This window comes from Rhyacophila brunnea, unplaced genomic scaffold (genome assembly GCF_057557595.1).
Source record: "Rhyacophila brunnea isolate RB1 unplaced genomic scaffold, BYU_Rbru_1.0 scaffold_23, whole genome shotgun sequence".
Taxonomy (NCBI): Eukaryota; Metazoa; Arthropoda; class Insecta; order Trichoptera; family Rhyacophilidae; genus Rhyacophila; species Rhyacophila brunnea.
The window spans coordinates 30,848,050-30,863,236 of NW_028232893.1; the positions used below are offsets into that span (position 1 = coordinate 30,848,050).

Below are 15,187 nucleotides of genomic sequence, written 5' to 3' on the forward strand. Positions count from 1 at the left end.
GGGTGGGACCTCGGCCATATCGATGACTGGAGCGTTGTAGCCGTCGGCAATGCAACCTTCCTCGTGGAGGTAGGATGTGAAGTTGAGTCGCCCCAGAAGGGATTGGATATGTGCCTGTCTGAGGGACCAACTGCCTTTTTGTGCCTGCGTTAGCAGATGGTGACGGAGTGCTACACACTTCTCCGACGATAGAAACCTCCGCTTGTTGTGTGTATCCCACGTGATGTCTAGGAACCCTCATTGTTGACTTGGGATCAGACAGGATCTTTTTTATATTTATTAACCACTCTAAAGACTGTAGGAAGGTTATCCTATATTCCACCAGAACAGAGATTGTTTCTCGGATTGTTTGGCTACTAAGAAGTCGTCTAGGTAAGTGAATATTCTCAGCCGTTCTTTCGTAGGCGTTCGGCGACCCAATTTCTCAGGGATGCAAACATAATCGGAGCGGCTGGCAGTACGAACGGGAGACACGTGAATTGTAGGAGCTCCCTACGGTAGGCTAGTCGAACGAATCGACGATGTTGAGAAGCCATGGGTACCTGGAGGTACGCCTGGCTTAGATCTATCATTACTAGTCAGTCTTCTTTTTGTAAGACGGCTGGAACCTATGGTGAATTAGTTTGAATGGCTTTGGCTGTAGGAACGCATTCAAATGAATTCTTGATCAGAAACAGGGTCGAGAGATAACTGGGGGTTGGACCCGCTTCTTCTAGAACCCCTGAGTTCTTTAACTCATCGATCTCGAGAGTGACCTCTGTTGATTGTTGCGTTTGAAATTTTTTCCGTAAAAGTAAATAAGGACTTACCAATGGTGGTGTTCGCACAAAGGGTATGCGGGCTACGGTTTTTTTTTACCAATGTTGGGGGGGTACCCTACGCCATCCAGACTCCACGAAAGGCTCTTAGGCGGCCTCCAATGTTGTTGGTCGTCCAGATGCGGTCACTTCCACTTGGAGTACGGACCCCTGGTGGAGCCCGTACCTCCCCTGGAGAACTCCCTTCTCACAGGACGTCTCCTCCCGGCTATAATGTGAGTTTGAGGCCCTTCCGAGACTCTGAGCTCGGAGGAATCCTTGATAGTGCCTCCCGAGTGAATGTATCCTTCATTAAGGACGAAATCACCTGGCGCCGAGCTTGCATAATCTCGGCGCGCTTCCCGGTAAGCATCTGAGTCATGTCCTCGCAAATTTGATTATGCGTTGTCCCCAAAACCCGATTTTTGGTACAGGCCTATCGCTGTTATGATGTTTTGAGGATTGGTTGCCCAAGCCACTAACCCTTGCATACCCTTCCAGAAGCTGTCCCGTTGGGAAAACATCGCATTCTGGAGGGCCGCGATGGTCCTCTCCGTCAGATGGTTAGCTGATGACGAGTGGTCGTACCGACGCAACTCATCATTTAGACTTAACTCTACGGACGTAGGGGCTGTCAATAATTGTTTTGGGCGTTGTGCCACTCCTTGCTGGGCCCTCTGCTGAAATAAGGTACGTAACGAGGATGTTATGGGTTGGAATTATTAAAAAGATATTATTGTTGTATTTAATTGATATCCTTTATTTCCGCTTAATAACACAAAATCACATAACATATTTTTACTGGTATACTAAAATATAAGGTTGAATATTACTAGGTACACAATGTGTGTTTCTTGTGAGAAATCCGGCTGAAGAGTGTTTTATATATTGGAATACTACTAGAAAGGAACAATAAAGATGATGCAACAAACTTAAGAAATGAACAAGATCTAACATGTAAAAGAAACAATGAACTCATTGTTTCAGCCGGTCGAATTCACTGCTGACTCACTAACAGTTACAATTTTGAATGGCACATAACAAGGATACCTCAAAAATCAGCATCTTAATCGACGCTCGTACGTTGAACTTTTCCTCCTGTAGCAGTTCTGCTACGCCGTCTGGTGTCCATTGCTTTTATAATATCCTCCTCACGGTCATTCAGACGTTGCGCCATAATCACTGATTACTTAACTTTCACTTAACGGTTGTCCAAGATAATTTTTTTGACAGTTAGAAATGAAATGTCAGACGCAACATCTAAACAGTCGAACTGAAAGCCAAATCCAGAATGAAGACAAAGGAGTCCCAAACTCCATACATAAAAAAGGGACGCGCGGGTATGACCAGTTAATAAAAAGGGAGGAATGACCAACGACAAGAAGAAGGAAAATAAATTAGTAGAATATAACCTCACCCGAAGAAGGAAGAGCAAACCCTATCTCAAGGACTTCAAAGTCAAATTCGAATAATAGGAATTAAAATACCTAACGGGTGTGAAGTAACAGGTAACCAATCTCGAGTGTGAATATTGGATAAACTTAAACACGTGAAGAATATGCTTGTATTTTGTTCTGACAACTACTGCTCTCGTTTTATGCACTGACGCCCATCCAATGTTGGTGTGTTTGAAGGTTGTAACACTATTTCATAGAATAATATACTATATACCTACTACATTATTGCTAGTCTATCATGTGTGGTCCATATTCGTAGGATAATCACACATACTAAACCCTGCGTCAAAATGTAATGTATTGGGATATAGTCTATAGAAATTCTATTTATTAACCTGTTATGTGGTCTACACTCTTATTTTACATTTATAACCGAAAACAACTCATAAAATATTTTTTTCCGAAATACCACTTCTTGGACAGCGTACCATAAATTGGTTACAAAAAGATGGCAACACATATATAGTATATTATTAGTCTAGGCAACTTGGCAACATTCATTGATATTAGTCATCAACTGTCATTACTCATTGTCCAACTGGAATTCTGCTGGATACCTGTCTGTTTCTGACGTGCTTTCTTCTATTTTCTTGTTAAATATAAAGACCTGTTTCAAACCAAGTAAGTTTTTATGCAGTGAAACATGTTATAGACTATTCACAACTTGTTTTTAAGTCTATTTCTACATTTTGTTGTATGTATAAGGGCTTATAAGGAATGTCGAAATATCGCCATATTTGGTAAACGTCACTGTCATCTGTGATTTTTACAACTTTTCCAGTCTAAATAGATTGGTTAATTCCAGTTGAACATATCTTTTGATGCTTCTTGTCGCTTTATAAATTCGCTGTTTTGCAGTTTTTACAAAAATTATCGCTTCAGTGCGGTTTGTGGTGGTATTTTTGCACAGGTTGTGTGCTCTATTTACCCCTCTCTAAAAAGTTCGTTGATACTATTTTTGGGTGTGTACAACCGCATTTCGCTGATAGTCATTTTCTGTGTATTTACGTGTTTCGACGAGTTAAGAAAGCATTGGTAATCATTATTTATAGCTTTCTTTGTTTTCTCATTTTTTTAATTATGTGATACAGCCATAAAAGTAATAATGAAAATTGTATTTACCTACTTGACATTTGAAGGGCGAGACTATATTATTTTTTTTTGGTAATAATGCCGCAGTTGACAGCATGACCTTTTATAACATTCTTTTTAGAGCAAACCCAACCTAATCTACCCCAACCTAATCTAACCTAACCTAATCCTAGTGTGATAATGATGCACCAAAATGTATGAAAATATCAAACTATAAATTAACACGTTGATCGCCATGGGGGTCACCGGTGACCGGCATTGGATTACGTTAAGGGGGCCATGGGGGTCACCGGTGACCAGCAAAGAAGACCTGCCTTAAAGTTGTTCTACAGCGCCGGCGGGCACCCGCGCAGTGCATTTTTCGATACGCGGTGACCGGCATGGCCCTTCTGTATATTACTGCCACTTGGCCTGAAAATATGTCTTCCCAGTCACAAAATATAGGCTCACTAATGTAAAGAATGTACATAATGAAAAAAAAGTTTTCCTTTTAAATTGTAAATGTGTTTTTATTGATATAAAAATAAAAATTAAATCTAATATATAAAAATTAATATTTGTGTGTTTGTTTGTTCGTATTTAATGCGCAGCCATACCGTTCATCCGATTGCGATAAAACTTTGTAAACTTATTGCTTGCACTTGCGGGAAGAGTATAGGCTATACTAATATATAAAAATGAATGTCTGTCTGTCTGTATGTCTGTCTGTCTGTGTGTCTGTCCCGTATGCGTTCCTATACCATTCATCCGATTGCAATGAAATTTTGGTAAGTGGTTGTATGCATACCCATAAAGGTTTCTGAATTAGAAAAATCATCATCTTCTTCTTCTTCTTCATTATATTTTCTTTTATTCGTATGGTTCCTATACCATTCATCCGATTGCAATTAAATTTTGGTAAGTGGTTGTATGCACACCCATAAAGGTTTCTGAATTAGAAAAATCATCATTTTCTTCTTCTTCTTCATTCTATCTTCTTTTATTCGTATGGTTCCTATACCATTCATCCGATTGCAATGAAATTTTGGCAAGTGGTTGTATGCACACCCATGAAGGTTTCTAAATTAGAAAAATCATCATCTTCTTCTTCTTCATTCTATCTTCTTTTATTCGTATGGTCCCTATACCATTCATCCGATTGCGATGAAACCTTCATCAGTTGTTGTGGTAACACCCGCAATGGTTTTTGAATTAGTACAACCATCTTCTTCTTCTTCTTCTTCTATTCTATATTCTTCTATTCGTATGCGTTCCTATTCCATTCATCCGATTGCAATAAAATTTTCGTCAGTAATTGTGCCAACACCCGCAAAGGTTTCTGAATTAGTACAACTATTTTCTTCTTCTTCTTCTTCTTCATTCTATCTTCTTTTATTCGTATGGTCCCTATACCATTCATCCGATTGCAATGAAACCTTCATCAGTTGTTGTGGTAACACCCGCAATGGTTTTTTAATTAGTACAACTATCTTCTTCTTCTTCTATTCTATATTCTTCTATTCGTATGCGTTCCTATTCCATTCATCCGATTGCAATAAAATTTTCGTTAGTAATTGTGCCTACACCCGCGAAGGTTTCTGAATTAGTACAACCATCTTCTTCTTCTTCTTCATTCTATCTTCTTTTATTCGTATGGTCCCTATACCATTTATCCGATTGCGATGAAACCTTCGTCAGTTGTTGTGGTATCACCCGCAATGGTTTTTGAATTAGTACAACTATCTTCTTCTTCTTCTATTCTATATTCTTCTATTCGTATGCGTTTCTATTCCATTCATCCGATTGCAACAAATTTTTCATCAGTAATTGTGCCAACACCCGCGAAGGTTTCTGAATTGGTACAACCATCTTCTTCTTCTTCTTCATTCTATCTTCTTTTATTCGTATGGTCCCTATACCATTTATCCGATTGCGATGAAACCTTCGTCAGTTGTTGTGGTATCACCCGCAATGGTTTTTGAATTAGTACAACTATCTTCTTCTTCTATTCTATATTCTTCTATTCGTATGCGTTTCTATTCCATTCATCCGATTGCAACAAATTTTTCGTCAGTAATTGTGAGCACGCCCGCGAAGAGTTCTGAATTAGTACAACCATCTTCTTCTTCTTCTATTCGTATGCGTTCCTATACCATTCATCCGATTGCAATGAAACTTTGGTGAGTTGTTGTGCCCTTGCCCGCAAAGGTTTCTGAATTACTACAATCATCTTTTTCTTCTTCTATTTGTATACGTTCTTATGCCATTCATCCGATTGTGATGAAATTTTGACCAGTTGTTGTGCGCAAGCCCGCGAAGGTTTTTGAATTAGTACAACCATCTTCTTCTTCTTCTATTCGTATGCGTTCCTATACCATTAATCCGATTGCAATGAAACTTTGGTGAGTTGTCATGCGCATGCCCACGAAGGTTTCTGAATTAGAAAATCATCTTCTTCTACTATTCGTATGCGTTCCTATACCATTCATCCGATTGCGATGAAACTTTTGTCAGTTGTGTGCGGTTTCTAAATTATTATTATATAACATACAAAGTTTGTTGTTTGTTTGTTCCATCCAATTTTGATTTTTTTTTTACTACATATTTATAACATTAATAACGTTTTCATATTTTGGATTCGATTTTAATTTAGTGTTCTTATGTTTGACCTTTACTCCTATTATAATTATTTTCATATTGCCATATTGTATTACACAGATATTTTAATATTAAAGAAATAATTACCTCTTATTATTTTTCAAATATCTAAGATAAATATAACCACGAAGCGACCCCGTACGAAGCCGGGTACTTCAGCTAGTAGATTATAAAAATGTAAGTTATGAAAAATATGTAAATAATAAAAAAAATATAATTACAAAAATGATTATAAGGTATGTATACGTATATTTCCAGTTTATGTGTATCCAGGTATTATACTACCCAATTTGAAAACTTTTATTCCGTATTTATAAATCTAAATCTAAATATAATTCAACTGCGAAATGGCACCATGCTCTCGTCAACACATGTGGACAGGTGACCGGCAAAATGGCCGGCCCGGCACAGTAGAATAAATTAACTTGTTGGCGCAGCGACGGACACATGTGGCCGGCACATCATAAAAACCAATATTTACATAAAAAAATCATCAAAATAAAATAAAAAACATTATATTCTTTCATAACCTATCAAATAATACCTTAGAGACAAATAATCATTTTTTAACTATTTTATGTAAAACTAGTTGGTGATCAATGTGTTAACAATTAGTATTAGATCGAAAAGCATCTTAGTAGACGTCGTTTTTTTAAGTGTGATATGACAGAACGTTTATAAATAGATGTCCTGTACTGTACAATATAATACGACACGACGTGTATAGATATTTGTAAAAAGGCACTAAAGATGTTGGGCTTTGTCTTGCGTACTTCCCGGGTCTTTTCGGATGTTACGGTACTAAAAATTCTTTATAACTCCTTAGTTAGAAGCAGACTTGAGAGCAGTGGCGGCCGGTGATCATAAAATTAGGAAGTGCATGCAAAGACATGCATTTTCCTTTTTGTGGTATTGAAAAAAATCGGCAATAGCCTTCAGAGTGGAGGTAGGCTTATGCTTAAATATATAATACATCTGGGGGGGGGTTGAGAAACGAAACGACGCTCACATTCACCGACAGCATTTATTTATTGTCAAAGTTATAAAGTCCAAGCTTCTGGATATGATAGGTATGATGCAAAAGGCATACAAACTCTTTTCGATTTTTATTGTAATACATTTCATATGTGCCAACGTAGTTTCCACGTTTGACACTCCTAACTTCCATAAATTATAACTGATGCAAGTATTTTAGACAATATGTCATTGGTACAAAGCCGTAAACTCCTCATTTGTGTAGCTCCGATAGGTAGTACGCGGGTTATGGTCGGTTGAAGTTCACATACTGACGCAATTCGGGCATATCTTATACTCCCCTTTCGGTTATTTGCATCCCACATTCTCCGCATATACCTACGCGCTGTATCATTTTGATAAATACTATGGATCGGTGATTTTTCAACGGGATATAGTTACTATCTGTTAAAAAATTGCTAATACTTTGTACACCTCAACTCCAGAATTGCACTCCAAATGGGACTGATTTGAAAGATGTATTCAAAATGAAAAATACTTCGGTAACACGAATATTGTATTTGATAGAATAATTTATATTTCTTTTCTTTAATAATTGACATTGGAAAATTGCTTTGTTCATCTTCTTAAAAAATATTTTATCCTCTTTTACGTTCAAAATAACGCTCATACTCCACATACACTATTGAAATACCTAATATTGTAGAAATTGTTACAATGTAACGCTTTTGTTAAATAACTACTTCTCGTAGAGTAGTATAAGTAGGTAAGTAAAAAATTGTAGTATGTATATTATATTATGTAAAGGTTATTAATAGTTTATCAATTACTTACTTACAAGTTTACTTTGCTCTAGGCATAATAAAATTATTTAATTTTTAAAGGTAAAATAATTATAAAATTGGTATTTGTATGTTGAGATTGCTACACCTAACTTAATGAACACAATAATACTCTAATCGATATTTTGATCGATTCAATATTATATGGCAAACAACGTAGCATTTACCTCATAACGTACGAAATAATAATATAATAATTTGAAATATTACGCGGGAATCTTGTACCGACTTCAAAAGCGTTTGTGAGTTGTTATTATTCGCGCCAGTCAAACACAGCATTGTCGTGAAATGTCGTCTGCGCTCGTAAGCTCAGATTGGGAGGCACAGTGTCCCAAGTGAGGTAAATATTGCACGTTCGGAAATAAAAAAAGATCACAACTGAGCCCACATTATCGGCAGCGTGAAAAAAAAATCATCGCCAGGCGGTTCGATTTCTCTCCTGCACAATTAATACTACGAAGGACGTACCTACGCATACATGCAGGCCTCCAGAAATTACGCGCATTTTATGCGTGCAGACGGGCGACAAATTAAAGATATTTTACAATAATTAAATCATACAATATGTAGGTATTTGAATACATACTTATTATTACATAGTTACGTAATAATTTGGGAGATCAGTGCACCTTTGCTCCTATACAAGAGCCGTCCCTGCTTGAGAGTGGGTCTATTGTTTGGGCCCCGCATCAGTTGAAGTACGGCCTTATGGTGGAGAGAGTCCAAAAGAAATTTTTAAGACTCCTTTACTTTCGGCTGTATGGATATTATCCGTGGCTTTATCCAACTGACTTAGGGATGCTTACATACTGTAGCTTAAAATTTAGAAGGGATCTTTATTTAGCTACATATTTTTTCAGACTTATACGCGGCGTAAATGTGAACTCTGCCATTCTTGGTGGTGTTGGCTTGTGTGTCTCTGATAATTACCTTAGGAATCGAGGCCATCCGTTGTTTGTTCTCCCACGGTGCAGAACTAACCTGCCATTAGTAACGCCAATTTGGAGGGCAGTAACCATGTTTAATGAAATCGCTTCGGATATTGATATATTCCACTTACGTGAGGTGAATTTAGGTGGACGTTGTTTTATGAGTTTTTAAGATAGGGTCTATCAAAGTTCACTCTGTGTGCTTCCATCTACATTTATTTTTTTACTTATTTTATTACTTATTCTCTGTATTTTTATTTTTAAAAATTATTAACACTTATTTTATGTCATGTCGTGAACGCTTTGAATTTATAATTTGTTATGTTCATTATATGTAAAATAAATAAATTTGATTTGATTTGATTTGAAGTCATATTTTGGATTAAAACACTGTTCCTTATCTACTTGTGTCACGGTGCAAACATATTTCCATTAGATAGTGTCATATCTTAACACAATCACTGCTGAACTGCTAATTAATATTTAATTACCACATTTAAATATCATGTTAATTATATCTAATGGCAAACATGGGAGAAACTGTTTCCGCAATAAAACGATGGTCATGCGGTCATCTCTGGCAAAATAATCTTAGGTAAAGTTATAGTACCTACTCAATATCGTCCAAAATAAGCGCGTAATGGTTCAATTATATTATCATCACGTTACGTGCTGTCACAGTAAGCTGCCGCCATGAGAAATAAATGTGTAATGTCGTTTTTCTTTGTATTTAAAATCTTATCAGACTGACGCTCGCATCCGTAGCACAATTTGAACCTTTAAACGAACATATCAGTTGTGCCGAAATCGCTAGAACAACAATGAGGTCACCTCACACGTTTCGCACTATATCATGAACCGCACCTTGGTGAACTTTTTTTTTATTATCTGCAGCCCAACACATTTTCGAATCATGTCAAAATCGTGTCTTCTTTGTTTTTAGTGGTTTTCTCTGTGGATTTTCTATTAAATTATTAACTAAGTCTGATGTTTACGTCGATCATCTATGGTCTGCTGGTTGGGTTCTGTTCAAAATATAATCTATTGATGCAATATCGCAAGTAATTTTAACATATTAAATTACCATGAATAATGAATAATAATTCAAAATACTAATATTGGTACTTTCCATAATTAAATTTATAGAGATAGTGATCATTCAAAATATTCTGCGGAATGACAAAACCATAAACTAAATACGTCAGTGGTGATAATTATCTGCTGTCTCTAAAATCTTATTGGTGTGCTCAATTATGGTGTTATTTTTCAGTTGAAAGATGTCTTCACGCAAAACAGCCGGACGTCGGGGCACGACGAAGAAGCGTGCGCAGAGGGCGACCAGCAACGTGTTTGCCATGTTCGACCAAGCACAGATCGCCGAATTCAAGGAAGCCTTCAACATGATTGACCAGAACCGCGATGGATTCGTCGACAAGGACGATCTGCATGACATGCTCGCATCGCTCGGTTAGTTAACAGCTTTAATTTATAGATCTAGACACGATGTTGTCATTTTATTGTACTATTTGACAGTTGTAAAAATCGATTAACCCCAAAATGAGTCTGCGCGGTGTATATTTTTTTTCCGGCAGGTTCGCCACTATCGTTTTACTGCGCAGGCGCAGGTATCGAACAAATCCAACTGTCGCGTGAAATTCAGAAGCTTCCTAACTTTTTTGATTTATGCATGCAATCTTGCAACTACAGGATAATAGATGTTTACACATAAATTTTCTTGTTATGGCCATACTGTCAGCAGTAAATCCATGCACGTGTAAACGGGGTATTATGACGAAACAAAATATTATATAGCTATTTTGTGGAATTTATTTTAATCAATATTGCAACACACAGCGGAAAATATTTCAGAGCAATTGAATACGAATTTAATATGCCAAATCTGCTATTAATGTGTTCGTTCAGCATTAAATTTCTGTGCCATTTTTTTCTCTTGTGGTTTTATAAATGTTTACTTTACATTTCTGTTGTATTCGCAGGTTATTTTATGTTTGGTACATAAACATGTATCTGCAAGTTTTTCTGACGCGTACTAGAGGGGGTACAATTTTTTTTCATAATATACAACAGGGTAATAAATTGTTTTGTGTTTGGCTTGAAAATTTTATAAACAGCTGTTAAAGAGTGTTGTTAAAATTGGTATGTTATACATAATATTGTAGATTTAGAGCGGAATGCAGAAACATTTGTCATAACTAAAATTTCCTTAGCAGAAAACACTATGCAGAAACATTGTCCTTAGTTAAGATCATTTCTATTGAAAATAATACCATATTTAAAAATTCTCATTAGGTAAATTATTTTATAATTGTTAAACGATGACAAAAATATGACAACTGCATTTTATAAATGCAATAACTATAAATACATATTAATATTAAATTATAATACTCTTATGTTTCCGTTATAAGTCATTATACGTGATTCCACAGGCACCGCAAGATATTTTTTTAAAATGGTAACACTAGCGTTAAGCGTTGTTCTTCACCTGGTATTTTGTATTTCTGCGGGTTGGCGTATAAAAGTAAAATAATATTCTACAAGTACATGCCAAAAGAATTAACACTATCAATATCCATATTGAGATACATTGTTAAATGAATTTGAGTGTATGGACTGTGTTATAGACATGCGAATTTATTTTGACAGCAGCTGTCAGTGGTAAATGGTAATACAGAAGGGGGCGTGTTCATAACAAAAGTAGTCTATGGTTAAGGATTCCTTAACTCTATACTCAGGATTGTCTATAGTTAAGTCATGTTTTTCGGCGACTTATCCTTAGGAACGAAATCTTAGATTGTGCATTCTGCTCTTAAAATCAGCAACAATCCTTATGCAAGTAATTGTAAGCATGTTCTGAAAAATGTTTTCATTGTTTGCAGGCAAGAATCCCACGGAAGACTATTTGGAAGGCATGATGAACGAGGCTCCGGGTCCCATTAACTTCACCATGTTCCTCACTCTCTTCGGAGAGCGACTGCAGGGAACCGATCCTGAGGATGTCATCAAGAATGCTTTCGGGTGAGTGCGGCGGAAGATTGCATTCAACCTCACTTATTTTTTCCTATCTGTATAACAATCATTAATTGGTTAGGTTACATGTAAATTGTACGAATAACATTTTACCGTAGCACAGTTCTACGTAGCTATACGGTCATCTCTATAGCACTGAGATGAAAATATTACGCATTGTTCTATATTTCTAATTTAATTACATATCTATTTTCTACTAGTAGTCTTTCCCTTGTATTTCGGTAGTTTTTATTACATATCTAGGTAGTAAGTCGGTTTACAGGAATTCAAGAATGAAATCTCCGTCCGAGTCGTGAGCGAGGAGAAGCATTCATCTCCTCGCTCTGTATGATGGTGTTTTCGTCTGTGTATGAACTTGGAGGTGAACAAATTAAAACACCAGAATTGTAGTCAGAAACGGCGAGGTTTATTACCTGAATATTTGGGGCTACATTTTATATAATTTCAATCTTTTGCGGAGATCGAAATACAATTTTACTGTCAAAATTCTTCTTCCCTCTCCTGCGCATGCGCGCCAAGATCCGGCGCAGAAAGCAATGCGCAAAATGCTTTGTTGCCATTCTTGTTAAATTACATATTACAGCATTGTAAGTTTTAATATTTATTTTCGCAATCAACCCTTACTATGTGTCGGCTCGATAATGATTCGGGCCTCTCTAGATCCACAGAGACATCCCCAAATGGGGACCATTCGGGGGTGTAACATAACCTAACAAATAATCCAGTATATCGGCTATTTTCAAAAAAAAAATTCCGCTAGCTTTCTGTAAACCGACAAGAACCGTGTTTTATTTAGACATGAATTTTATCTCAGTACTATAATTATGACCTAAAGAGGTTGGACAGTCTTTAATTTACTACTATATCGTCTGTGTTCTGGCAGAACACACTAACTGGAGAATACTAGTTTTGAGTAATTTGACTTTGAAGTTGTTAAAATGTTTGAAATAACGGTCTATCATGTGAGTTTATTAAGTAATCGTAAAATGGATGACTTTAAAATAAAGACTGTTTATTTATTAAGAATGTTTCCAGACGGAAAAGTGTGAAATAAGGAACATTTTGATACTAACTCAATATGTCATTTTTTCGAATTAGTGTTTTCTGCCAGAACAGTGACGATATATTTCCGATACGACATTTCACGGTGAAGTGTGGTACGGCGAACTGCATTCATACAAATTTCCAGACACAATTTCACAGAGGACACCGTATACTTTAATTAAAATGGCACGAGACAAGCTGTCGAGTGACTATTATTATTCCATATACATTTAGGCCTGCTTTCTCAGAATTGTGGGACCAAGTAAAGTGTCAACTCTTGTTATAAGACGGTCAGAAGCCAATCCCTGCCTAATCCCTGGATTTACAATTTACTGGATGTTATTTTGTATGAAGTGTTTTTATTTTCATAGCAATGTATGTAATATTATTTAATTTAAATGTTTTGGAGTGACTTGTCATCATTTAAACACTAAAAATACACAACAAGACATGGGAACTGAGTTGTTTGGAAGTGTTTCTAAATCTTAGTTCAATTATAGATAGTGATCCGTTCGGCAGGATATTTAAAAAAAAATCAAAAATTTCAATTAACGGCGAATTTTGAATTAGCCTTGTTTGTTTCAATAGGGTTTTACTGAAATATCTAAGTATTTATTTTTTGCCAATCTATGATAAACAAAAATTTTAACGATTGCATTCCATAACGTGGAAAAACATTTTATATAATAATTTCAGAATAATATATTGTCCTCTATACTTATTTTCATTCAAACTGTAACTGTAGGCGTGTGGTTCGCGGAATGATATTTTATCAGCAGAGATATAACGTAACCTCACATTTGCGTTGTTCTAAACAAAAGATCCACAACAGTTGGCGAACGATAAGATTCGTATCCTGAAACAACATATTAATAAAATACCCGAACAGTAGCCATGCGATGAAACCAGCCAGCCTCGTTTTTTCTATATGGCGCGCGCAATCAAGCTTGGTGAACAAAAGGATTTGCGACTGACATTTCTGAAATATGAAACGAATCGAATGATATGCTCGATTCTATGACATAGATGCCAATGGCGAGTGAGCGTTTCGTAGGATGGTTATGTTTCGTTTAATAAAATTAGGTCATTAGCGAACGACGCATGTCTAATACGCATTAATCCCAGTACTTACGACAAACAGGGTAGTGGAGACATTTTATTGATAAGAAAACATCCAAAAGCCCAATAATAGCCGTGATGTAATGTTTGAATAATAAAATTTTTGTCTTCAGATGCTTTGACGAGGAGAACAATGGTGTGATAAATGAAGAGCGTCTGCGTGAGCTGCTGACCACCATGGGCGACCGCTTCTCCGATGAGGACGTGGATGAAATGTACCGCGAGGCGCCCATCCGCACCGGCGGCCTCTTCGACTATGTCGAGTTTACCCGAATCCTCAAACACGGAGCCACAGAAAAGGATGATCAATAGTACTCCACCACGTATAATCCCTCTTCAGCATTCGATTCATCTTTTATTTCTCATCAAAATCGTTATCTCAGAACTGCCACAACTAACCAATAGCTATTTTACCCGAAACAAGACAGGTTTGCTGAAACTTGTTCTGCATAATATAGAAGAATAGGTAAAAAGACTTGAAGAATTCGACAATGGTTTTCTGCCCAATGAAATTTTTTATTTCTTTTGAATATCTAAGAGAAAACAGTACTACGCATCGAAGGGTTAATGCACAGTTATCGTATATCCAGTTTTTACTGCCAATTACCAATTACCCATATTCATCATACTGTATGTCTTAATAGGGTATTTGAGAAAATATCTTCTCATTCAAACACATTTTGAATCCTTCAAATTCGATTTTATCAAACGTACAAAAACACAACTTCTTTCTTTTTAGTCCTTATCCACTCCTCTGTTGGAGCATATGGACACTAAGAATCGCCAGTCTGCTTGCGTTGTCCCTGGACATAGCACCATCCAGTAGCTCCGCTATATATGGCTGATGACGTTTCAAGACACTCGAATCCACTTTGTTTAAATACCATGTAGACTGGATTAAAACTCTTGAGGCTACATGGTCTGCACTCTCATCTTGTCACTCCAGTATCTGCCGCAAACATTTGTTCTCGAAACTCAGTATACGTTTGCTGTGGTGCCATGGCTCACTACCATAATCAACACGTGTCGGAATGCAAGCATCGAATAGGCGGCATTTGGTTTTAACTGAGTACAGTCATGACTCCTACATACAATGCCTGTCTACTAACATATACAGATAACTGTCAGAATTTTTAATTTAAAAAGCAGTATTCTGAATTAAAAAGTGTGAATTATGTAGGAAAAAAAACTTACAGCCATTTTTTATGTGCGGTTAATCTTAGCCTAATTGGCATTTCTTATTA

At 36.5% G+C, this 15,187-nt stretch overlaps 1 protein-coding gene across 1 annotated transcript; it reads left to right on the forward strand.

Moving 5' to 3' along the window:
- The first annotated feature begins 2,736 nt into the window (after positions 1-2,736).
- On the forward strand, positions 2,737-14,984 carry LOC147069862 (myosin regulatory light chain sqh-like). The gene is made up of 4 exons (XM_085950615.1): positions 2,737-2,875; positions 10,000-10,196; positions 11,630-11,768; positions 14,057-14,984. Exons 2-4 carry the CDS (start codon positions 10,007-10,009, stop codon positions 14,253-14,255), a joined length of 528 nt encoding a protein of 175 aa, XP_085806741.1. The 5' UTR covers positions 2,737-2,875; positions 10,000-10,006; the 3' UTR covers positions 14,256-14,984.
- Positions 14,985-15,187: the final 203 nt, after the last annotated feature.